Source organism: Phalacrocorax aristotelis, chromosome 1 (genome assembly GCF_949628215.1).
Source record: "Phalacrocorax aristotelis chromosome 1, bGulAri2.1, whole genome shotgun sequence".
NCBI lineage: Eukaryota > Metazoa > Chordata > Aves > Suliformes > Phalacrocoracidae > Phalacrocorax > Phalacrocorax aristotelis.
In genome coordinates, this window is record NC_134276.1 from 135,288,288 (window position 1) to 135,313,435 (window position 25,148).

Here is a 25,148-nt window from a genome sequence, read left to right on the forward strand (position 1 = left end):
GCCCTCATCCTCCTTACCCCCCTGTCCTTGCACTTCCTCTTCTCCAGTCAAGTAAAATTCTGTTTTCCAATCTCCTGTTTAATAAGAGGCCTGAGGGGTGTGAGCACCTGTCAATATCCATGCCCACTTCTCTGACCCAGAGGCGGAGATAAGAAAGGGCCAAAGATATAAGATGCAGAAAGTTTGCAGCTCGCTCTGAAAGAGATAGATGATGCACATGTAAAGTGCAGTAGAGGCTTCCTTGTCTGACATGAGCCCAGCATCCTTAGCTTGGTGGTCTATCAGTCTATCGGTCTATCAGGCATTCCTTTCCTTCTATACTGTACTGTTTTTATTTCTCCAGGTGAAACTAGTGGATGGGTCTGGTGCTCCAATCGCCAATGAAATTGTGAGGATTTCTTTAGGAGGACACCAGGAAATCAACTGCACCACAAATGAAGAGGGCAGGGCACAGTTTGCCCTGAACACTTCCATGTTGGACTCCGATTCTGTTGGAATTAGGGTGAGTCCTGCGAGCAGAGGAGGTGATGAAGTGACTCACAGGGCTGGGAGGGGAGTACCTCTGAAGTTTCTACTAGATTTGCAAAAGTATTTAGCTTCTTGTTTGTGGTTGGTTGTGCCAACCTTGACATCAGTGTGGTGGAAATAGCCATACAACAAGCGAGGTTGCCATGTCACAATTGCGCTTAGCTTCTAAGTATTTGATTTCTGCTTGGCAATAGCAGTATAGAGTTAGAAGGAACATCATGAGATCGTAATAGTCCATTCTGCTCCAAGGGATCACCAGCCCTACCTAGAGAAATCTGTTTCAAGGGTGTGTCTAACTCCCATGGTGGAGTGCTGCTAGTGCTTTACTGTCTTTTCAATTAAATGATTTCCCAAGCATCTCATCTAAATATCCTTTGTGGTCAGTTAAGGCAATCTGTGGTTCTCAGGGTTTAATTCAGCATTCCGAGTTTCTAAGCAGTTATCAATTTTTTTTTCCTTTTTCTCTTAAAAGAGTATGAGCGATTCACAGAAATTCTCTCCCTGGTGTGGAATTCGTTTATCTGGGGAAAAAAAGTGCTGCTGAGCATCCTATTGTTAGTGGAAAATGTAATCTGTGTGCAATACACACATTTTGTAATACCTCACCCTGTAATAGGGTAGATCGTCTAGAATTATATTTGCTTTTCTCCCAACAATTCTCTTGTCACAGATTAAAACCATTAAAAATTATCCAGGAGCTACGACTAGGTGCTTGAAGTTTTCAGAATTTTGCAGGGTAAAGAAAAGGAAGGAATTCCCAAGTATAGTGAGAAAGATAAGGAAATGAGGGCATGTGAGGCACATGAAATGCTGGAGTAGCACCCTTCGAAATGTGAAATATCTTCCCCTTGCTCTCATTTTTAAGAAGACCTGGAACTTTCTCAGCTCCTAAACTTCTATTCAATTTAGGTTTTGAATTCTCAGATGGAGACTTTTCCTCCTTTTTCATGGCACCCTTAGCTTGAGCTTGCACTGGTAATCTCTGAACTGAATAGCACTATCCCCTCTCCAGCACCAGTGATGAGAAGAAAAATGAAAATTTCTCGTCTCTTTAAACTAACAGGATATTAGAGAGGGCAAGATATTAGAGTAAAGAGCCCTTGAGGTGATACTGATAGTAAACAAACAACTGCTATGATTCAGCTTGTTTGAGACAAACTCCAGCTTCTCTGGGAGTGAGATCATTCCCAATGACTTGCTAAGGATACCACCACCCTGTCTTGCATCTTCCAAGCTCATGGATTCTTTTTCATAAACTACCTTGTTGCTTAAATATGAAACATACCAAACCTTTAATCCTAGGCCATGAATTTTGGCTCCAGTTCAGCCACCTGTGTTTGAGGATCTATGTGTGTATTTTCTCATTTTCCAGGCGACTCATAAAGTATACCCCTACTGCCATGCCAGTTCCTGGGTTGCTCCATATTATGAAGAAGGCTATCTGCAACTAAAGCGCTTTTACTCTCCTAGTAGTAGCTTCCTCAAAATTGAGCCCAGGTCTGAGACACTCAGCTGTGGCTCCTCCACAGAGGTCCGCGTGAACTATATCCTTACTCCAGAGGCCATAGGAGAGCAGAAGAAAATTGTCTTCTACTACCTGGTAAGCTTGCACCTGCCATACAGGGAGGTTGTCACTGGTAACTGTAGCAGGGCTGGAGACAGAACCTGTGGTTTGTTGCAGCAGGCTTTAAACACTTCCCCATCATCCTTCACATGTTCTTTTCCCACAAAAAGGAGGGTCTGTCTTAGGAGTAGAAGAGTAAGGATGTCCCAGTGCCCCTGGGTGAGCAGTGGGATTCTGCCTCGGGGAGGCATGGAGCTGCTGAGCAGGGTGCGAGCAGCAGACATACAGCCCAGTTGCTCTCCTCTCAGGTTCCCCCACTTCAAGGTTTGGCTCATGCGTAACCTCAATCACAGCAGGGTTTCTCTTTCCATTCAGGTGATGGCCAAGGGAATCATTAAGCAAGCGGGCACCCACATGCTGGATTTGGACCAGGGAAGTGGTGAGTTCCTCTCCCCTGCCAAATTGTCGCTGTCCTGGGAGGCTAGGCTACCGTGGCAGGCGTACAGATATATATCCAGGGATCCATGTCTCCACGTCCTCTAACATATGGGAAGAGTTTGAGCTTTCTTTTCCCTGCCTTTATTTAGGCTTTGCACAGATTTGCTCTAATTGCCTGTGCCAGCTGTCTTACTTCTGACACTGCATTTCTGGGGCTCCAAGCGCTCCTAGGAGACACAGACTGATGGTCTCTTTTTAGAAACTGAACCAAAATTGAGCACACTTATGGACTGGAAAACAGGACTTGAAAGAGGCCTTTTCAGTTAGACTGTGAGACTTATGCATTACTGGGAGCACCAATTAATCCCACTTGGAGGCCTGCAGTTTCATTGTGGCTGGGTTGAAGTTCAGCATGAAGTCAAACCTAGAATTTTGGATGCTCCAAGAGCAGGCTTCCTGTACCTTAACCTTTTGCTCTTGTTTTGTTTACTAGCCAATGGGGTCTTCTTGCTCCAGCTGCCTGTACAAGCTGATATTGCTCCAGTGGCCCAATTGCTTGTCTATACCACTGCCCCCAGCACCGAGGTGATTGCTGATTCAGCCAAGTTTGAGGTAGAAAAGTGTTTCAGCAATAAGGTAAGTGTCCACTTGTGGAGGGAGCAGCCATCAGACTGCAGCGTGGCCAAGCTCATATATTTAGATTTAGCCTGGCTAGGCTCATTTATTTAGATATGCTACCACTGGACAAGCCACCTATCAGTTGTTCTAGGTAGCTTCACTGCTTACTGGTTTGTGCTAGCTTGGAGAGCAGCTGCTGGAAAAAAGGCGCTAGCAGGGATGACACTGATAAACACCCTCTTAGCAACTAGTCACAGCCACTGATCTCACAGAGGGTCCCGGGTAAGAAAAAGGGAGGCCACATGACTTAAGTCATACTGCAACCCGTGTATTTCACTCCATTTCCCACAAACTCATTCCAGCAATGAGGTGGCTGCTTGTGTGATCACAGGGCAAAAATGAAACTCATGCAGCCCCAGTCCAGGCTAACACTTGTCAGGTCTTTCAACTGCCATACATCTTATCCTGTCATTTTATTTTCTGTTGTACGTAAATGCAGATAAACCTGCTGAGCAGTGCGCAGTGGTTCTTGTATAGCAATGGTGAGACTGAAAGAGTGCAGGAAAATAAAGCCTTTTTTCTCTGAACATGTGGACCATTGCTCTCTTACAGCCCCACATATTCCTTATGCAGAAGAGCAGATCGATGTATGAGCAGCCCCAAGAACGACCTCAAAAAACCCTGTTGGGCCTTCAGAATCATAGACAGGACACTGCTAAGGGCAGTCCCGTGTCCTGCTAAAACCAAAGCTAAATGCGTTCTTGAGACTGGTGTCACTGCAGGAGCTTGGTCACCTGAATTTTTGTTCATAACTTAAAGGTCATACTATGCACTGCATTAAGTGCCAAGTGATTTACATGCTTAGATACTGCTTTCCTCTCTGAAAGCATCCTGAATTCAAAGCTGTTGTCAGACCAGATAGCGCAGACTTTGGGCTACCTCTATGCTAGACAGTTTTTCTAGTAGCAAGCTTGCTATAGCCCTTGTTCTGCCATTTCCTGAAGAATCTTGTTTTTGCAGTCTCAAGATTATGAGTCCACCCTAGGAGAGGTGAGGGGTGTCAGCAGAAAGCATGCTGTGGTCAGGCTGGGACATGAAGGAGACTGGCAGCTGATGCCGCTTTGTCAGGCAACTTGTTTACTCTAAGGATGCTTTGATCATTGCATGTTAGGGGGGTTTGTACTGCTGAGGAGAAGGAAGATTTATTCAAGTCAGCCATCTTATTACAAAACCATGTGAGGTGGTGATGACAACAACTTCTGCTAGAAAGAACTTCCAGGGCAGAGGTTGGTAGAGGGTTGTTAGAGTTGTGAGTTAGGTTTTGGGGAAGGCACACAAGTCCAGCAGGCCTCAACCAACAGGCCAGTTCTTCAGGATCATTACCAGCCAGTAGATATTGCAGAATTGCTCCAGGGCATCACTGCTTCTTGTGTTACCAAAGAATCTGCTAAGCACATTCTTTGCAAGCCTGTTTTCCCTCCACAGACAAGATCTGGTTGCAGTACAGAGACTGGTCCTAGTTCAAGACCATGGCCAGCTGCTTGAACAGATCTAGCCACTATGTGGGATTATCTCATCACATTCACGGCCGCCAAAACTGCCTTAAAAGTTTTATAAGCAATTGCGATGCTGGAAGTTGCCAAGAACTGTTAGTGCTGATTCCCCTGGTACTGCAGGAAGGAAACTCAGCTCTGCAATAGCACAGAGGGAATGTGTGTGGGGGTGTGTGTGCATGTGTATGTGGGCTTTGTAAGTTTGGAACTGATGGACTCCACTGAAGGGAAAAATCGTGCAAGGGTAGGACATCTGTGACGTAACTTTTCCTGCGGCTACAGGTGGACCTGAGCTTCTCTCCTTCTGAAGGCCTGCCTTCTTCTGATGCTCACTTGCTGTTCAGAGCCTCCCCGAACTCCCTCTGCGCTGTCCGTGCTGTGGACAAGAGCGTTCTCCTCATGAAGCCAGAAGCTGAACTGTCACCCAGCTCTGTAAGTGCTTAGTCTGTGGAGCAACTTGGAGCCTGGTCAGAGCAAGTGCAGCCCAGTGCTGGGGTGGAAACTGTGAACCTCTTGTCAATGCTGACACAGGAAAGCTGCCCTGTGCTGTTTCTGGTCTTCCTTCAGTGGGCAAAAAGAGGAGAAGTGGGCAGCAGCTGTTTCTTAGGGGTTTTGTGCAACTGTAAGGGTGGCAATTAGGAAGCTCTTTTAAGGTGGCTGCTTCTCTTGGCCAGAGCCAAACACTGTTGTGAGTTTGACGATGATTTTTCAGTTATCCTCTGCATTCTCGGAGTAGTGTCTGGAAGCGTCAGAGAGTTTATTCCCCTCATGCCAAGCAGGAAACGACAATCCTTGAGTAAGGACAAAGGACTGCAGGTGGGCTGGCCACTGTCATTTTTTTACACATTTGAGCCATAATAACCAGAGTAAGTTGCTCTCCATAACGAAAGAGGCAGTATCTCCAAATTTGGATCTCTTTTTTGATCCCAGATTCCCATTGCTCCCACCACGTGGAGGACCATGGCATTGTTCTTGTACGTGAGGTGACTGTTCTGGTGCTTGCATCCAACTCCCTCAGTTGTGTTTTGCGAGAGTGGATACTGAAAATGTCAAATACCCTGGATCTTTCTGCCTAGGTGTACAGCTTGCTGCCAGTGAAGGAGTTGCATGACTATCACCATGGTCCAGACGTGCTCTTGGAGGAGCCCCTGGAGAATTGCATCCCCTTGAAGAAGATAGTTCTGAATGGGATCACCTATTCTCCAGTAGTGGAGATGAATGAAGAGGACACTTACAGCATCCTAAAGGTATAGCATGGCTAGGGAGTGGAGTGGGAGAAGGACTGAGAATGCTCAAGCCTTCTGTGGCGTGATGCAACATAAGAAGGGGAGGGTTTGTGAATATGAATGATCTGGCACTGATTTTTATCCAGAGGCAAGTTGAGTGAGAGTCATAAGCTTCACCCGTCTTGCCAGCTTTGCTCTTGACTTGGTGGAGAAGGGATCAGTCTCAAAGGTTTCTTCTTACAGGAGAAGCTTTGAGGTTGACTTGAAATGAGGTTCTAACAGGATGTAAACAATCCTGTGCCATTACAGTTACCCCAGATAAAGCCCTTGAGCTGCATCGTAGCCACAGACATTTCCTTCCAGAGACAAAACTCTGTATGTACTTCCTGGCTCATCCTGACCCCTAGGCTGGAATTGGACTGGACCCAGTACCCTAGAGAAAGAGGGGATCTATGCTTTGGCCTGTCTGAGACACCCACAGACCCAGGGTTGAGGGGTTTACCTCAAGGTCCAACTGACAGACAGTAACAGCTTCTGTTTTTGAGGCAGTAAAATACCAATGTCAGTTCTGCTGTGTAAACCTCAACAGGACTCAGTAACAAATAAACTTGTTGGATTTCTCTCCCATAGGAAATGGGTTTAAAGGTTTTCACAAACACCAAGGTGAGGAAACCTTGGTATTGCAGCACTAGGAATTACATGCCTGCAGCAGCCCGCCTTGCAGCAGCCCCTGGAGAATATGTGTACGCAATGAGGACAGCCGGTAAAGGAACTGGGTCTTGTTATCAGCTCTGTTCTAAACAGAGATCCTGACTGTATTTTGGGGTGAATACTCAAACAAGAGCTGGGGTTGTGGGTTGAACCCTTGGAAGTAGTGCTGAAGTAGTGGGTTCACAGACGTCAGCTTCTGCATGAGTATGGGGCATATCTCTGTTGCTGGGTTGTGAAGGTCTACAGACAAGCTTTGATAATTCCACATTAGAAATCTGCAGAGCCAGGTACTTTTCAAAGACTGTGGCAGAGCAGAGGATATTATTCTGCTGATGATTTCTCTGCTCACTAGGCCTTTGCACTAGACTTCTTTTCCTAGATATCGCTTAAGGGGTTTCCAATATCATCTTCAGTCTGCCCTCATTGACTCACCCGGTTTTATGGATGGTCAAGACCAGATGAATTGATGAGAAAAATTTCAGTGACAAGTTGGTAGACTTTGGATGGTAAGCTGCGAGTGGCAGAAGTCCAGTCTGAAATGGACCCACCCTATTTCTAAGGGCTATCTCAACTCTTACACTGTAGCTGTGTGGGAGAGAGAACTGGTCATGTCATCATCCAGAGTCTGATATTAAGGGAAATACCTGGAAAATCTAGGTTATTCTAGCTGGATAACTGATTGAGAGAGTTCTCCCTTGGCACAAGAACCTGTACTTTTGTACATATCTAGTTTTAAGACAATTTCAACTTCTGACACGGGTTGCTAAGATGCAGGATAGGTGCTTTTTAATTATTTTAAACTGAAATAGGCAGCAGTAAAAGGAGTAAAACACCGTGATAGACAATGCAAGCAAGCCACTGTCTCTCTTGCTAGAAGCTATGTGATACGGCTCTGATAGCATCTTTCATTCCTGACTTGAGACCTTCTCAGACTTTGGAGGTGCTTGTTGCACAGATAGTACAGATACTTGTTAGCTACATGATTTTTATCTAAAATTAGAAATTGATTTAACCAAAGTAAAGATGGGCAAAACTAGAATTTAGTTATGAGCTTTTCTTCTTTATCTCTGTGGGGGAACTACTGGAGAGAGTTCAGCGGAGAGGTACAAAGATGATCAGGGGACTCTTATGAGGAAAGGCTGAGAGACTTGGGTTTGTTCAGCGTGGAGAAGAGAACACTGAGGGGGGATCTTATCAATGCTTATAAATACCTAAGGGGTGGACGTCAAGGGGATGGGGCCCGGTTCTTTTCAGTGGTGGCCAATGACAGGACAAGGGGCGACGGGCACAAGTTGGAACACAGGAAGTTCCACCTGAATATAAGGAAAAACTTCTTTACTGTGAGGGTGACAGAGCAGTGAAACAGGCTGCCCAGAGAGGTTGTGGAGTCTCCTTCCCTGGAGACATTCAAAACCCGCCTGGATGTGTTCCTGTGCCCCCTGCTCTAGGTGTCCCTGCTCAAGCAGGGGGGTTGGATGAGATGATCTCCAGAGGTTGTTTCCAACCTCTCTGTTACAGCTCTTTGTTCCAACATCCTTTTTTAAACCTTGTAAAGTGTTGCCCCACGTACTTAGAGGTTCACTGGAGAAGAGCAAGAAATACTAGAAGGCTAGCTCTTGCTAATAAACCCTGACCCTGAAACCTCACCGCAGTTGGTACCAGTGCTCACCACAGCCACAGCAAACATCAGCTGCCAACAAGGCTTCTGATGATCACATAGGTCACTGCTTTCTCAGGGTGAAGCACAGTGCTGATGTAGATCTTGCTTGTTTGGAATTATCAGTAGTTGATAACTTTTCCATCTCATCACATTCGGTTAATGCAGATAGACTTTATGACACGTTAAGCACTCCTGAAGAGCTGACCGAGACAGTCCGAAAGTATTTCCCAGAAACTTGGATTTGGAGTTTAGTATCTGTAAGGTAAGTACCTTCCTTTTTAATAAAACTGGTTTTATAAGGTGAAGACATGAATCCCTACATGTTTGCCAAGCCTTTTCAATGCCAAAAAGTCCTTCAGTGTTTGTAGAGATCACTTGGCAATCCTCTGAGATGGAATTACCTTCAGCTGTGGTTAGGTTTGTCCAAGGAGTGGTCAAGGGTCTGGAAGAAGACATGAGGTGGCCCTACAGTAACAAACATATCGTGCCCCATCATTCCCACAGGCAGTACTGTTCAGTAGGCCGGAAGGGGCACAAATAGTCACCAAAATGCCATAAAAAATCATCCCTCTGTCCTTGCTCTCTGTGCTTCACCAGCTCTGAGGGAAATGCTGATCTAGGCGTGACCATCCCTGACACCATCACCGAGTGGAAAGCCAATGCGTTCTGTACTTCGGCAGACACGGGCTTTGGCCTGTCCCCAACAGTGTCCCTCAGAGCCTTTCAGCCCTTCTTTGTAGAGCTCACCCTGCCCTACTCTGTGGTGCGTGGTGAGTCCTTCACGCTGAAAGCCACCGTTTTCAACTACCTGACTGCCTGCATCAGGGTAAGTAAGATTCAATTCCTCTCTGTACCTGTGTACCCTCTTGTACACCTCTTACCTTAACCTAGCCTTCTTACCTTATCTCTGAGTAGCCCTGGACCCTTCACCCCTGAAATGCTTATGTTATTCCTCCTACGTCCTCCAAATGCAGAACCGACAACTCCAGCTCCCTGTTCCTTTGCTACTGAAGAAATGGCTATTGCTATGGCTTCCTAGCTCCCTGTCTCTCATGATCACCCTTCCTTGATTGCATTTCTCTCTACAACTGGCAGGTCAGTGTGACTCTGGCTCAGTCTGCTCATTTCCTGGCTGCTCCAGTGGGAAAGGAAGAAAAATCTCATTGTCTCTGTGAGAACGAGAGGAAAACTGTGGCTTGGCTGGTGACTTCCAAATCTCTAGGTAAAGGTCTCAAAGTGCAAACTGCAGGGATGGTTTCCCTGTGCTGTTCTCCCCATCCAGTGTTGGGTGTTAGAGCAACACAGTTTCCTGGGAAGCACTGCAGCTGCGTGTCTGTCTCATCTGGGGTTATTTGGGAGGCAAAGGCCGGTAGATTCCTAGTGTCCAAGGCTCTGTGTGGCACCAGAGGCCATCAAGCCTTGCAGCCCTTGGACAGCATCTTCTGAAGCCAGAGATATTGCTGGCCAGCAGGGATACTCTGTCAGCTCTACCTCTCCCAGAGATTAGACAACTGCCCTATGGGATCTTCATACTTTGTTTTCACTGTTGTTACATGCTGTGGTAGCAGCTGTGGTGTGCATGTGGCATAGCAGTGTGCTCAACAGCAATGGGGCTGGTGAGTCCCAGTGCTGTGGTGTCCTAGGCTCTGGAAAAGAGTCAATAAAATAGAGTCACCTTTCAATGGCAATGCAGCTCATCTGCTCCAGGATGGATTCTGATACAGACAGCTGTGTTCCCGTGGGAAAAGCAGGGCCCAGGTGTGCTGGGGAATCCCCAGCCATGGGCCTGGAGGCTGAAACTCCTGGAAGTGGCAGTTGACTGCCTGGCAGGGCTGGCTGACCCCTGTTTCCTCCAGGGCAGGTGGAGCTCTCGGTGAGCACTGAGGCCCTGCAGAACCAGCAGCCCTGTGGGAATGTCATTGTGGAGACCCCTGAGAAAGGGCGGAAGGACACGGTCATCAGACAGCTGCTGGTAGAGGTATGTGGGCTGTGGGAAAGGGAGGACTGAGCTTTCCCACAGGCTAGAGCATCACTGTGATGCAACTGGACAGGATGCTAGATAATCTCATGTAGGCGCGCCTTCCCATGAAAGGTTCATCTCTATACTTACATCATCATCTCTATACTTACAGCATCTTTATACATCCCTACACCGCATAAAGACTGCAGCTTAATAATGCTGTGCAATGTGTCTCCCAGTACTCTAAACCTTCCCTATCCCCTACTGTAGCAGGGCTCCTACTCCAGTCCATCCTTCCCTCCTACCTGTCACCTCCTTTTTCAACACACCCTCTTTACAGCCTCTCTCTTCCTTTTGAGACACCTCCAGTAAGTTTGCCAGTCATCACCTGCTGCCTCTCTGCTAGTTGAGTGGCCAAGCAAACTGCCTCTTAAGCCAAGTGTTATGCAGTTCTGGATTGCTACGATAGTCTGGCACCAGGACGAAAGTGGGGGATTCACAAGCACCTATGGGAATTTGATGCCTGTAAAGTCCCCTCAAACTCCAGATATTATAGAAGTCCCTGAAAACCTCTTCAGATTTTACAGCTTATCCACTTCCTGTGGCAAGAAAAGTCACTGATGCAATGTGGTACAGAAGGAAGTATTATGTGGCAGTATTGGATATCCTTTGTAGGAAAATGCTAGTTGATTTTACGGGGTGTGGTAATCTGGCAGGTAGATTCTACGTTCTTAGCTTTTCTCCGTATCATAAAACCCGCTAATGTTTGCCTACTGTGTCATATGTATCCAGTAGCACCCCCAGATATTACAGTGTACAACGTCTTCCCTTTCTATTATCAATAGACACAATTTTTTTTCCTTAAAGCATCCGCAGCGTTATGATAAATAGCACTGCAGACATCTGTTAAGGACAGCCCTCTAGAGCAACTGTAAGCTGTTTCTAACAAAAGCACTTGCTGTAATGCTGCAGTCCTCTTGTTACAAGGATGTTAAGTATCTCTCGATGTGTACAATAGTTGCAGGTCATCCATGCGACAGTCCTGCAGCGTGCCCCTTTTCTTTTCCCATCCTTCTGCCACATTCAACACTAAACACTTTGGATCATGTTTATTTTACTTGCTTAAATTATTATTCCAAAGCTGTGTGTTTCAGGGAGTGTTTGTGACTGCCTCTCCTTCTCCAGTTCAATCACGTTTCTTTTCATGTGTCCCTCTGTCCTTGCTGAGGATTCCTCTTTCTGTGTGTACTTCCTGTCTCACTAACTTCTCTCCTCTCTTGTTTTCCTTCATCGCACCCAAGCCTGAAGGAGTTGAGAAGGAAACAGCCCAGAACTCTGTGCTCTGTGTTAAAGGTAAAGCCCTCTCTCCCCACCCTCTCCATTTGTTCCTGTGTGGTTTGATGGCTGGGACGTGCCTGGAGGAGGAAGAGAGTGCTGCCTCTACCATATTCCAGCTAGGCCAATGTTTTTAGGTAATCAAAACATGCCCCATCAGCTGGGAGCCTGAGACGTAAGACAGAAGAAAGACCTAGAGAATGGACCATCCTGGCCAAGCATCAGGGTATGAGCTAGGAGAGATTTAGCATGCCTTTGCATTCCTGTTCTTTTGTGTGCTGACACTGGAGTTACAAGCGCTGTCTCCTGTTTTCTAGCGTATCCAGGAAAAAGCTGTAGGGACGTGATGTACAGTGCCTAACGGTGGCTGGGGGTGCTCTTATGCAGAGGTTGCCTTAGAGCCAGGGAAAAACAAAGTGACTGAAGTCAGGTCATTTCTAATAGGAAGTGTTCCTGTTGTTTCCCTGAGGCCCTCTCCCCTTCCATTAGCCATTCCTTGGGACTGCACTGAAGCTGTTTGGGTGTTGTTTCTCCCTCAGGAGTGCCTGTGAAAGAGAAGTTTTCCCTGTTGCTGCCCTCAAACGTGGTACAAGACTCAGGCAGAGCATATTTCTCAGTGCTGGGTGAGTGTGCAGCCTGGGAGAGGAACCATGTGCTGCTTCTGCCCCTCTGTGTTGGCCTCCTACCTCACAGCTTTTCTCCTGGTTTCCAGCACACCCCGTTCCTGTCTTTCACCCCTTCTGTCTCAAACACTTTCCCTTCCAGTTGTGCTCATCCTTTTCCCCTTCCTGCGTGTCCTTTTGGCCAGGGTTCTCTGGCAGTGCCCTAACCTTTCCCTCATTTCCCTCTTTTCCTTTTTTCTGCTGTTCTGTGTTTCATTCCAGGATCTTTATCAACCCATCTCCTGCTTCTCTCATTCAGTAGCTCCCTCTGATTCTGATAGCCATCCCTGAGCGTTTTTAATATCCCTCTGGTGTCTCCTGCTCCCCAGGTGACATCATGGGCACTGCCATGCAGAACCTGCACCAGCTCCTCCAGATGCCATTTGGCTGTGGGGAGCAGAACATGGTCCTGTTTGCACCCAACATCTACGTCCTGGAGTATCTGAACAAGACAGGGCAGCTGAGTGAGGAGGTCAAATCCAAGGCCATTGGATACTTAGTGAGCGGTGAGCTGGGACAGGGCTTTTGATTCTGGTTTGGCTTTTTTCCAGATCCTGCCTGGGGTGGTGCTGTCAAATGTTTGCCAGAAATGGAAAGAGAGCTTCTCTCATGCAGAGGCGGTCTCTGCTGTATGCCTGAGAAGGCCCTTTGATGCTTTTTCCTTTATTGCTTTATTTCCTTTGTTGCTTAAGCATGAGGGTTCCTGATCATAGCACCCCTTTTCTCCACTCCCTAACGGTCTTGCAGTGCAGTGCAGAGTTGTCAGGTGACCTGCTACAGTGACATGTCCATTGTCCTTAATATGTCCTGCATTCCCTCTGAAGAAAGGCAGGTGTCGCTTCTCCCCATGCAGTACAAGCAGTGCATGGAGGTGGTGGGAATGTACCAGTACTTGTTATTGGCTATGATAGGACTGACCTACTCCTCTCTCCTTTGCCTTTGCTGATACAGCTGTTTTTCTGTTCCCCCATCCCTCAGCAGACTTTCTGTGGCATCTGAATCTTGCTTTAACTCTCCACTGCAGGTTATCAGAGGCAGCTGAACTACAAGCACCCAGATGGCTCTTACAGTACCTTTGGACCACGCTATGGCCAACAGGGGAACACCTGGTGAGATTTCAATGTCACCTATGCCCCCCCTATACACCTCTCTTTCTCACCTACACATTTATTATAAACGCTGTGTGAGAGCAAATAGGAAGTGCTGTTGTAGACCAGCAGGCTTTCCAGAGCTGTTGTGGTCCCTGTGCTGCCTCCTACTTAATTAAGTAGGCTGCATCAGCCAGTGACGTGGCTGAAGCACATCCTCCCACCCGCGGCTCTGAGGAGCACAAGAGGCAAGAAGGAAATGGAGATAAATGGGGGAAGAAGGATTTCACATCCTGACCGAGGAAGGGTGAGGAGTTGCAGTGGCAGCTTTAGAGTAGCATCTGCTAAGAAAGCTTCTGGGAAAGGTGTTTCCATGGAAGTGGAAAGGATGATAATGCAAGAGCAGTGACGTATGGTTTTGTTCAAGAGTGTCTGAGTGTTACTAAGCAAAGACAGCCTGGAGGAGCGTGGGTGTTGCCAGTGGGTCATACTGCAGTTTTGAGTTGCTCCTGCATATCATTGCCATGCATTTGCAACTTTAGCTAAGGGTAAGAATGGATGATTTCATCCCCTTCAGTTTGCTTTTAGTTTCTGAAACAGTACTTGGCTCTTGACAGCACGTTGGCTTCTCACCACATTCCTGCTTCTCCTCCATAACTGATTTTAACAACTCTAGCAAAAACTCTTCTAACATGTTCTTTACTTTAAACCTCTGAAGAGTTCTGGGAAGCCCATGAGGCATGGATTTCTAGTGCAAGGGTCCTGCCAGCAGACCATGAGCCAACGGAGGTTTAATTATTCTCCCCTGTCATTTTGAGTGTTACTGTTATGCAGATGTTGAGCTAACAGGCATGCAATTCCCTACTTTTTCCAAAGAAATATTTTTTTAGATACAGATCGACAGTCACTGTCCTTCAAACTGCAGCACCAACACAAAGGGATCACAGGGTTTTATGAGCCAAGAGAAGGACAAGGAATCAAGTTGGGAAGCAGCGTTTTGGCAGGTTTTTTGAGGTGAAGATATAACATACATGTGGTCTGACTAATCGGCCCACAGTTCCCCAGACCTTCTTGCCTTTCTTCAGACAAAGGATATGCACATGGGCCCTGTCACCTGAGACTGACAACAGGCCTGCTCAGGCCCTTTCACTGCTCTTTCTCCCTTTCAGGCTCACAGCCTTTGTCCTCAAGTCCTTTGCCCAGGCCAGGCCTTACATCTTCATAGATGAGAAGCACATCCAGGATGCTTTGATCTGGCTGTCCTACAAACAGAAGGAGAACGGCTGTTTCCGCAGTTCTGGGACACTCCTGAACAATGCCATGAAGGTAATGTGTCTGCCTGGTTGTTTTTTTGTGAGGCTAGAACTTGACCATAAGTCAGATGGGTGCAGTTGAGCTTCCTGAACGTACAGGCAGATGGGAAATTCCCGTGTCAATGGCAAGAACTAGGGAGCCAGAGGCCATTCTGTATGATCGACACAGTTGGAAGGAGAATGAAGGCTAACCTGTGTTTTATAAGTGGTATTGGTACCTCCACATCCGCTGCATGGGGAGGAGGCAAGCTAAGGGTCAACAATGCTGAATAAAGTATTCCCACTATAGTGGAAGAAAAGGCTGAAGATAAGAAGCTCAGTGGGGTCAATATCTACCTTTGTCTTTCCCTGCAGGGTGGAGTGGACAACGAGGTCTCTCTGACAGCCTACATCACTATTGCATTGCTGGAGATTCCTCTGCCTGTGACTGTATGTGGCTGCACCCTGACTTGAGTCAGTTATGTTGTGTCAGTATATGATGATGACAAAGCACTGCTCAGAATTTGCTCCAGGTTGGAAAAAGGACTTGGTTGTAGAGCCCTGTGATATAAGAATTATGCGCTGTCAGTTTTGGCATTTCTGGAACACATTGTACCCTACTTGATCCTAGACCTCATTCCAGGAGATCCCTCCTTAAAGTTGAGTGGCATGATGTGCCGTTAGTAAGGCAAAAACCTCAATTCTCCCCAGACTTCTAATCACTGGTTATCCCTCCACAGCACTCAGTGGTGCGTAACGCTCTGTTCTGCCTGGAAACAGCAGCGGATGAGAAAGAAAACCACGTGTACACCAAGGCACTCCTGGCATACACCTTCGCCTTGGCAGGGAAGGGAGAGAAGCGGAAGGCATTGCTTGGTTCACTTGAAAAGGAAGCCGTGAAAAAGGGTGAGTGCTTCTGGTGGGACAGCTCTTTCTTCCAGCCCATTGGCCTTACATTTTCTGTTGATAAAGTGACATTTATTGGTGGAGCAATGACAGCGGGAAATGGCTTCTGTGAGTGAGGGAAGGTGGTGAGAGAGGAAAAACTTATGCAAAGGGGTTGTGTTTTTGAGAACTCTTTCTCAGTGCCCACTCCTACTTCTCTGCTCCGAGGGAGTCCATCAGGAAGCACCAGACACCATCCCCCATTGGTGCTGAACTAAAGGGTAGCTCTGCTGGCATCTCTCCTCAGACTGCTCCCCTTGCCACACCAGGCACTGCTTAGCAAGGACTCAGCAGTGTTTGTGGCCACTCCTTCCAGTGCACGTGCTCAACATAGCACAAAGCTGACCTCGCACAGCACAAGGGAGAGTACCTCAGCGAGGAGCTTCATGAGCGGAGAGAGAAAATGAACATACAGGTAATTTTGGAGGCCATAGCATAAGCTCTGAGTCTTCCAGGAAATCACGTAACGACTCGGAAGCATTCTGGCAAAGTCAGACTGGACAGAGGGTTTGCCCAAGCATTGGGTAGCAGGGTTGTGAAAGACGTATCCCCAGCACCTTTTGCCTTTTCCACCTGCATGCGACTATCAAGCCCTGCTCACAGTCCTTGGGTCATTTTGCCTCACAGAGCTTGTCACTGCCCAGTCCTGGCATCTGTACTCAAGAAGGGAAGCAGTGCCAGCCTTGTGCGCAAGCCCATAAACGCCTTCATGAATCTGGAGTGTAGGACAAAGCGGTATCCAGGCCTGAGGACTGAGCCTCAGCAGTCTTATACTAGTTGCAGCAAGCAAAGAGCTGTCTAACCCTTCCCGTTTCACCCTACGTGACAGAGGCATCCTGGAGGCTCTGTCCTCCCAACTGGACCGGCAGCAGATCAAGAACTGCCTTTCAACAACAACTAATAATGGCTTGTTGTCTTGTCTCCGTGCTCCCTGCCTCCTGTGAAGAAGATGGGTCTGTTCATTGGCAACGGCCGGGAAAAGAGCCAGAGGTTGATCTCCCGTACTACCGTTACCGAGCTCCTTCTGCTGAAGTGGAGATGACGGCCTACGTGCTCCTTGCTTACCTCACCACGCAGCCGGCACCTTCCCAGGAGGAGCTGTCATTTGCATCTCTTATTGCAAAGTGGATCAGCAGTCAGCAGAATCCCAATGGAGGCTTCTCCTCCACCCAGGTGAGCTGCTTCTGTCCTGCGGCCTCCCACACCAACGTCAGAAGGTGGGAAGTGTCCGACACGCAGGTGGGAGCACAGGGAGGCTCACCAGGACAGGGACTGCCGTGCAGTGTCTACCATGGTTGCCAGGGTCCCAAGAGGCTAGTATGTCAGGTCGTGCCTCTGGGAATGACGGATATTGTGGTTAAGGACCTGGCTTTCTTGACACAGTGGGGCAGAACGGTAGGGACACAAGGGACGTGTGTCTGTGCCATTGGAGTGGGCTCCCACGCCAATTTCTCTGTGCATATGAAGTTGCTGCCTCACCCTGTGGTGAGCAAGTGAAGGCTGCACAGAGCTCCACACCAGGGAGCTCAGGGAACATGCAACTGCTGTGCAGAGGACACAGGAAGGGAATGGAAACATGCAAAAGCTGCTCTCTTTCTCCCTCTCCTTTGTACTTGTACCCAGAGAAAGTGAAGAATGGAGGGAAGCATGCCTGCCCGACAGCAAAGGGCAGGCCGTGGCAGAACAGGCTGTGGAGAGGCTGACTGTATTCCCCTGGGTGCTGGGACCCATCTCTTTCAGGACACAGTGGTGGCTCTCCAAGCCCTGTCCCTGTACGGAGCTGTCACTTATGCCAAGAGCGGAGCAGCTTCCAAAGTGACCCTGCGATCTGGAGGGGACTTCCAGCAAGACTTCCAAGTGGATCCCACAAACCGGCTGCTGCTCCAGCACGTGCCCCTGCCCCAGGTGCCAGGGGAGTACAGCACAGAGGTGTCTGGCGAAGGCTGCGTCTACCTGCAGGTGAGGGTGATGGGGGCAGGCGCCATCCTATGAGGAGAGCCCCTTGCCAAACAGGAGCCAGGGAGGGAAGGGACAGAAGGGACAGGGGAGAGGGGAGGAGTGGGAAGGAGAACTCTGGGAGAAGGGAGAGGAGACGAGTAGAGGTGTGTGGAGGAGAGAGAGAGGCAGGGAGGGAGGGAAGGAGGGAAGGAGGAAAGGATCCTCACGTACACATACTCGCTCAGAACTGATTGTCCTCCCCTAGACAAGCCTGAGGTACAACGTGCAGCCCACACAGGAGGATGCACCCTTCATGCTCCATGTGTACACGATCCCAGAGACGTGTGAGGACTCCAAGGCTCACAAGGTCTTTGACATAGGCATAAATGTCAGGTGAGTCTGCACTTGGGTCTGAGTCTTCCCAAGAAGCCACGGGAGCTGGAGGAGGTCTGGTGGTCCCGGGTGAGCCAGTCTGGAAGCCCTGGAGGGGTGGTGCATCCCTGGAAAAGTGGGCAGGAAGCAGCTGGGCTGGGAGAAGCGGCTGTGGAGGAAGGGCGTGTCCTGCAGTGGTGGAGCTGTGTGGGCAGTCCAGGGCTGGGCTAGTGAGAGGCTGCATAGGTGACTAGGAGGCCCTGGCATAGCTGGAGAAGAAGGTGCTGGACTGTCAGGATGTGGTGGGGTGCCAAGCATTATGGAAAAGCTGGAAGTGTCCCCAGCTGCGACTTGAGGTGCACTGAACCTTTGTTGCTCGGTTCCTTAGTTATACTGGGGAGCGCAATGGCTCCAACATGGTGATTGTTGACGTGAAGATGCTGTCAGGATTCATCCCCGTGAAGTCCTCCGTGAGGAAGGTAGGAGCCTGTTTGTCAAACAAGCAAGACCCAGCTTCTTCTCTTCAAGATACCTTCCAAGTGTCTGTAGCAAAGTGGAGGGCTTCAGGGTTGGAATCAGCTTGATCTTGCCATTGTCTTCCGCACTTTTGCTGTGTACAGTGTTTTCTTCTCTTTCCTGGCTCCAGGCCAGCACAAGGGGAGACAATGTGAGGAATCTAGGAAAAACAGACAACGCCATTTTTCCTTTAGAATGGTGATGGGCACCTTGATTATCTCTGTGTCCTGATAGCTCCCTAAAAGCTTTGTCTGCGCGTAGGACATTCAAAAGCAGTGCCGCTTCCTTTTTCCCTGTGCCGACCTGACACCACCGAATAGCATCATAACTGTTGAGGTCTCGGGTCACTCTCTGAGATGCTGAGCAGGTGCATGGTCTGGAAAATAGAGGCAGCCATAAGGTACTGCAGAACTAGCAAGCCAGAAGGAATGTATTTTCATTGAATCATTCCATCACTGTGCTTGAGCCAGCGCTTAGTCTCTGCTGCAGCGAGGCCGTACTTCATCAGCCAGGCTGGCGAAGGGAAGGCTTGCAGACCATGATACCTAGTGGCACACTGAGGTGGCAGTTCTGTGCTGCAGACTCAGTTCCCTGAGTACCCCCGTGTTTCATCCGCAATACATCCCATCCGTGGGGCTGTGTAAGGGCACAAGGAGGCCACCCTCAATGCAGTAACATCTTGGTCTTCTTTCTTACAGCTGGAAGGCCGCTCTGTTATTGAGCGCACAGAGTTGAGTACCAACCATGTCCTGGTGTACCTGGAAAAGGCGAGTATCCGTCTGGGGAGACGACAAGTCAGAAACACAGGCATTGGGACATTTGGCCAGACAGGGCAAAAGATGTGGGACTCAAAACTACCGTGGATCTGACAAGAACAGGACTGAAACCCATACTGCCTTTTGCTGACCTTTCAGACTTACAAGTGGCCCTTTCCTCCCAGCCCTCAGCAGCCTTTCCCTCCGCCGCGTGCACAGATCGGGCCCTGACCTCCCCACCAGCCAGAGCCTCCCCCAGTGTGAGGAAAGGCCCCAGGGCTTCCCCTGGCCCCTCAGCCAGGCCTGCAGCCCCTGCGCCCCCAGGGCCCAGGCACGGGTGCCAGGGGAGAGCGAGGGAGCTGGGGGGCAGCGTGGAGGCGCAGGGGAGCCTGGGGCAGTGCCGAGCCGCCCCTGAGCCTCCACTGCTTCCCTTCCCCAGTTGAGCAGCGAGACCCTCAGCTTCTCCTTCACGGTGGAGCGGGACATCCCTGTGCAGGGCCTGAAGCCAGCTCAGGTGAAGGTCTATGACTACTACGAGACAGGTGAGTGCGAGGCTGGGGGTGCCCGTGGGAGCGCGAGGGTGGGCAGCGGGACACGTGGAGGGGCACGGGAGCTGTGAGGACCTGCGGCTTCCCCTGGCCTCGGCCCTTTCCTGTCCCCGCGCTGCCTGGGCAGCCTCCTCCCTCCTGCTCCTGTGTGGGCAGGCCCCAGAGAACAATGGACGGGGGGCAGGTCTGGGCGTTGGTGACAGTGTGGGGATCCCTGCATGGCTGCCCCTCACACCAGCAGCTGCCCCTGATCTTGGTGCCTGCATGGCCCGTCCTGCCTCTCCGGGGAGAGGAGCCATCCCGCAGGGCACTGTTCAGGTCCAGCCCTGGAGCGCAGCCGTGTCCGCGCTTCCATGCAGACCTGACGGTGCCCTGGGCCTCTGCTGTCCCAGCCGCCGTGCCAGGCTGGCAGCGACAGAGTCATCCCCCCGCCCCAGTGTGCTGGCAGAAGGGGCCTGAGCAGCCCTTGGGCACACCGCAGTGGAGACCTGCTGGGGCTGCCTGTGCGGGGTGGCTCTGCCGTGCTGCTGCGGCCTCCAGACAGGGCCGTGACTGGGGCTGCCTCCCACCCACCTGGGCCGTGACTAGGGGGAAGCTGGGGATGGTGGCAGTGGCCTGCTGTGTGGCCTGCGAGAAGTGTCTCTCTGGCACCCGTCCCTCTGCCAGGAGTGCTGAGGGGCTCTGACAGCCTGCTCTCTCCCTTCCCTTCTGTTTTCCAGATGAGTTTGCCACACAGGAGTACAGCGCTCCCTGCGCCACAGGTAGGGTGCACAGGAACAACTAACATGTGACAAGCATGGTCTATTGCAGGTTGTCTTGAATGAGAGTCTTAGCAGACCTGGCTTTCCTTGTGTGAGTGTACTGTCAGCATTTATCTCTACTATGCCTATTTCTTCTATGGGGATGTCTCTATACAAAGCCAGAAGTGAATGCTTCCACCCCATTTCCTGTGTAAGATCAGATAGAACTTTCATTTTGTGTCACTGAGAATAGCAATCCCATTCTTTTGTTACTGCCTTCTTTCACACAGACACATTTTCCTTCACTCGTATGTGTGTGTCACATTGTACAAATAAGATTGAAATCTCCCTTGGGACTGAATGCCACACTCAGCCGATGTGCCTCTGTCCTTTTCAGTGCCATATTTGTCATGCTGCAGACACAGAAGGGTGCTGAATACTTGTCTCCCAAACATCTTGGTGAAATTTTGACAGTATTCATGCCTTTTGGTAACCTTTCAGTCTCTGCCCTGAGTTATTTTTCCCTTCCTTTGGGAAATCCAGGTGCTGAGAGAGAATGTGTCCTGAGAAAGCTCATGTATCTCCAGGAAATCTCTGCCTCCCCTCCCCTCTCTGTAGCATGGACATCTTGAATTTGTCCAGGCACTCCCATCCTGTTATCTGCCTGCAACTGGGCAGTTTTAGGTAAAGCAGTTTCCCAGATTTTAACAGGGCTTGAGCTCACATAGCCACCAGAACACAGAGAAGATATCCAGGGCTCCAGGAATTGCTTCATCAGGATACTTATCTCACGCTGTCCTTCTCCTGCCTCCAGCCAAGGCTGAACAGGGAAATGCTTGAAGATTACATCTTGTCTGAACCTTTTTGGATCAACTGGCATGTCTCTGTCCCTAGATCTTCTTGTTGAGGGGGCCTATTGAAATATTAGAGGAGGACACTTCAACGCCAAAAAGGAAGTAACACGATAAATAAATAAAGTCTTGATTCTCATCAGACGCCTATGGCCTTGCTTTTTGTTACTGCATCTTGTCTCTCCTCCCGTCCATAGCTCAAACTGTGTAACGGCCCAGAGCCATCCATGGCAAGGTGGTGTTTGGCAGCTCCTTGGGAACACCACAAGGCAAAACAGCTTTTGGCAGTGGGAGGGTCACCTCTATACTTGCCAGTTCTCCAGGAGGAGAGGAAATCCTACATGATCCATTATGCACTGGAAGCTTGGCTTCCTGCCTCTAAAAATGGGTGTTTTCTGCAAGATAATCCTTGGACATAAACCTGTGATCACATATTGCGTTTGACCCCACTGTGAAATCCCTGCTATGAGGTGGAAGGACAGTGTGAACCTGTCCAGTCTGATCTTTCACAGCAGGCCAGATAGAAGTGAAGGGAAAACCTGTGGACTTTCACATTCTGGCAGTGGAGACATTGCTTGTTTCTAAACAGTTGAAGTGAAATCAGAGAGGGACTGGGAACTGACCGGTGTCATTAGTCAGAATTTAAACCAAGAACTGCTTTATGAGTCAAACCCTTGGTGTTTTTCATGAGAACTTTATCCTCTTTCCCTCAGTGGAGGCCTGTAGATCTATTTGGGTTTTTCTGAGTAACTTTAATATGGGTTGTGGTTTTTTTTCTCCCTCACAACTAAGCTTACAGTGCTTCATCAGAATTCAGAGGGGAGGCTCTGGATTCCCATCTGGTAATTTGGGTTAAACCTTTTGCATATCAATTTTCCAAATGATCACATTCTCTCTAGGCTAGATCTCTCCCAGGAATGCAGAGGCAATCAGCCTTAGTTTTAGTATATTAAAATGGCACTGTATTTTTTTTGCACGATTCTGTGTGCAGAGGTGCCTTTGACCCTGCCAATGTAAGCTCAAGCAAACTCACCTACAGGAGACCCTCAGGTAGCATCTTTCATGTACACAGACCCAGGTTGTCAAAAATGTAATTTACCAATGCAGCAAAGACCTTGTACTTGTTTCGGCTCTTTGTGTTGTCATCGTCCACGTGGGTGTCTCAAGACCCTCTTTCCCCTTCATGAGCTAGAATTCCTCACTCTGTGAGGAAAGTAGTTTGGCCCCTTTTATAGCTGTCCCCTGCTATGGGGTCATGAAAGACTGACTGTGCTAGAGAGACACAGTGCCAGCTAAGACCATCAGCGCAGGGCAAGCGGGTTCAAAAGCACCAGGCCTGCAAACTTGCGCATACAGACACAGGTCTGCAAATACACACCCTCCTTTACAGCTGGCTGTAGAGGGATGGCAGCAGCTCCTTCATTTTCATTTACTTTTTGGCAAGTATTCTGCCATGGCTATGGTATTGAAACTTTTCTGCCTTAAATGGAACAAAGTGATCATCATGATAATTTAACTGAAAAGTCTGTGAAATCACTGGATTATGTTCCATTCACAAAAATTGGAAAATGGAAAGAGTTAACACTATGCTTTGCTGCCAGCTGAGCATAAATTAGACAACACCTAACCATTGCCCACAGGCAACCACATCACTTGTCATTTGGGACTGCCTGGCCAGCCCATATCTGTAAAGCAGTTTAACATATCTCTGCTTGACTAGGATGTGAATCAACAAAGTCACATACATGCAGGTCTGCCTTGGCATACTACGTAGGAAACTTTTGCAAGGCTACCTGAAGGAAGTACAGGAATGGCTGTACATTCAATGTCTGACCATTGAATTTGTATCCCCATGGAGCAAGGACTGCATGCTTCAAAGGCAAATCACAATGGTCTAAAATCAAAGAAGTTTCATTCAGTGACAAAAAACTATGTTGCTTTGGAAAAGTAATTGCCTCATGGTAGGAAATTAGATGGTTTTACTGTTTCTAAATCAAACCAAAATACAATTAGTAGTCATGCTTGATGAGAAATTTTACTCAGCTTTCACAGAAGCCAGTTCATTTCATAGAGTTGCCTGATATGAGGTGCCAAAAATGTCTCGAGTGAGTAAATGCCAAACACCACAGGAGACAAAGTGACACAATATTAATAGCTAGCAAAATAGAGGAAGAACTTTATTTGTTCTCAGTAATGCTGTTCGGATAGGCACACTAAAAAAATTTGGAATGAACAACTAGCTGTGTGTACTTTGGATACACAATAAGCCATGATACCTAACAGTAGGCATTTTGAGAGCATAAACTGTCACATAAGATCTTTCTGCCATTCAAAAGTTAAAACCAGAAATTAATGGGACAAAACCAAGAAAGGGGGAGCATTCCTGGAGATATCTAAAAGGATTATGGACAGTTTCATGAAAGCAACTCCATGGTTTAAACGAATGCGCCATTTAAACTAGGTACGTAGGTTACTGGCAAATGCCATTAGCTTCTCCTTGGGAATCTCCCAGAAGCAGCAGGCACAAGGTATGGAAGTTTCCACATGAAGGCCCAAGCTTCAGCTGGAGAACAGGCCATTATAAGTTAGCGGCTGAAGGCATAATGCATGCACACATCCCTTCTGACCGGCCAAGCACCCTCTAATCTTACAAGAGGGCAGACTGTGCATCTCCTCCCACTCTTCTACAACCAAGAAACAGTCCTGGAAGGGGTGTCTATGGGGCACATCACAGAGGCTGAATTTCATGTAACTTTGCTGATCCTTCAGGCTGCCTACTGGTGGGATGCAGGGATAGGCACCTGCAGAGACTGTTTAATCAATAGTTTCTAAGCCAGGGGAGAGAAACTGTTCTCAAGAATCACCTGTCCTTCTCCGTTGATCTCAGATGACAAGTTCAGAGTACATAACACTGAGAGGGCTACATTAGAAAGGCTGACCCCAACTTAAATCATTCCATCCCCACTTGTCAGCCTTATTGCCCTGCCCACAAGGCATGGCTGGGTGGGATGATCTTCAACCTAAGAAGCCAGGGAGATTAAACCTGTGACTGGAGGCTGGGCAGGAAGAAACAGAATTGGCAATAAACTGTTCAAAAATCATTGGTGAGTACAGTTAATTTATTTATAAGTTTCATTTCCTATTCCTTGCAGGCAGTATTCTTCTGTCACTCCATCCTCTCCATAGATGGCAGTGGTGGTGGTGGTGAGGCAGGAGGGTTCCAGCAGCTGGGAGTACTCTTCATGCATTGCCCTCATCTACTTCCTCTGCAAGGATGAAAGAAGATGGGAGGGTACAGGAGTTAGAGAGATACACCAGTTCCCTCTCCCAGGCTGAGAGACAGAGACAGCACAATGTGGGTTTGGGAAGCCAGGTTATGTGTGAGGCACAGTACAGGAGAGTGGGCTGCTGTTTGACCAGGCTTGAGGGTCACCCATAGCACTCAAAGCTCGTGCCACCTTCAAAGCCATGTGAGGTTGAGAGAAGGCTGAGACTCTTTCTGACCCACTGGGAGAGATAAGTGGAGTGGAATTTGTCACACCTGGGATGGACACAGGAGCACAGTGCAGACAGGTAGCAAGGATGTTCACTGCAGCAATGACACATGCTCTTAAAGTGTATTTATTTCTCTGCAGAGAATGGAAGGAATGTGCTGCACCAGTGGACAGCACTGTTCAGGGCAGGGAAGGCAGCTTTCTGCTTTGCAACTGAGATCTGCCTTGGAGTCAGTGCAGAGCACCTTTGGACACCTAGACTGGTGGATGGACCTCTTAATTAGCAATTTCCTATCATCTTTTCCAAGGAGGATAAAACCTCTATCTTTTAGGGCACATGGGGAAGAGTTGCCT

General features: G+C 48.6%; 2 protein-coding genes across 2 annotated transcripts in view; one reads left to right on the top strand and one right to left on the bottom strand.

Moving 5' to 3' along the window:
• The window catches only part of LOC142065004 (alpha-2-macroglobulin-like), a 31,466-nt gene extending 10,022 nt beyond the window's left edge, over window positions 1-21,444 (top strand). Inside the window, exons 11-36 of the mRNA XM_075110713.1 lie at window positions 344-502; window positions 1,901-2,128; window positions 2,468-2,531; window positions 3,024-3,166; window positions 4,984-5,133; window positions 5,778-5,948; window positions 6,558-6,690; window positions 8,464-8,560; window positions 8,896-9,124; window positions 9,394-9,520; window positions 10,155-10,276; window positions 11,560-11,611; window positions 12,133-12,216; window positions 12,585-12,761; window positions 13,280-13,364; window positions 14,513-14,669; window positions 15,011-15,085; window positions 15,376-15,541; window positions 16,530-16,753; window positions 17,321-17,539; window positions 17,784-17,911; window positions 18,279-18,369; window positions 19,105-19,173; window positions 19,601-19,703; window positions 20,429-20,470; window positions 21,264-21,444. Coding sequence (XP_074966814.1) covers window positions 344-502; window positions 1,901-2,128; window positions 2,468-2,531; window positions 3,024-3,166; window positions 4,984-5,133; window positions 5,778-5,948; window positions 6,558-6,690; window positions 8,464-8,560; window positions 8,896-9,124; window positions 9,394-9,520; window positions 10,155-10,276; window positions 11,560-11,611; window positions 12,133-12,216; window positions 12,585-12,761; window positions 13,280-13,364; window positions 14,513-14,669; window positions 15,011-15,085; window positions 15,376-15,541; window positions 16,530-16,753; window positions 17,321-17,539; window positions 17,784-17,911; window positions 18,279-18,369; window positions 19,105-19,173; window positions 19,601-19,703; window positions 20,429-20,470; window positions 21,264-21,289 — 3,321 coding nt within the window. The 3' untranslated portion in view covers window positions 21,290-21,444. The remainder of the gene's footprint in view (window positions 1-343; window positions 503-1,900; window positions 2,129-2,467; window positions 2,532-3,023; window positions 3,167-4,983; window positions 5,134-5,777; window positions 5,949-6,557; window positions 6,691-8,463; window positions 8,561-8,895; window positions 9,125-9,393; window positions 9,521-10,154; window positions 10,277-11,559; window positions 11,612-12,132; window positions 12,217-12,584; window positions 12,762-13,279; window positions 13,365-14,512; window positions 14,670-15,010; window positions 15,086-15,375; window positions 15,542-16,529; window positions 16,754-17,320; window positions 17,540-17,783; window positions 17,912-18,278; window positions 18,370-19,104; window positions 19,174-19,600; window positions 19,704-20,428; window positions 20,471-21,263) is intronic.
• A 2,957-nt stretch (window positions 21,445-24,401) lies between these two features.
• The window catches only part of LOC142065011 (alpha-2-macroglobulin-like), a 40,416-nt gene continuing 39,669 nt past the window's right edge, over window positions 24,402-25,148 (bottom strand). The window contains exon 36 of the mRNA XM_075110724.1: window positions 24,402-24,566. Within this exon, the coding sequence (XP_074966825.1) occupies window positions 24,541-24,566 (26 nt within the window). The 3' untranslated portion in view covers window positions 24,402-24,540. The remainder of the gene's footprint in view (window positions 24,567-25,148) is intronic.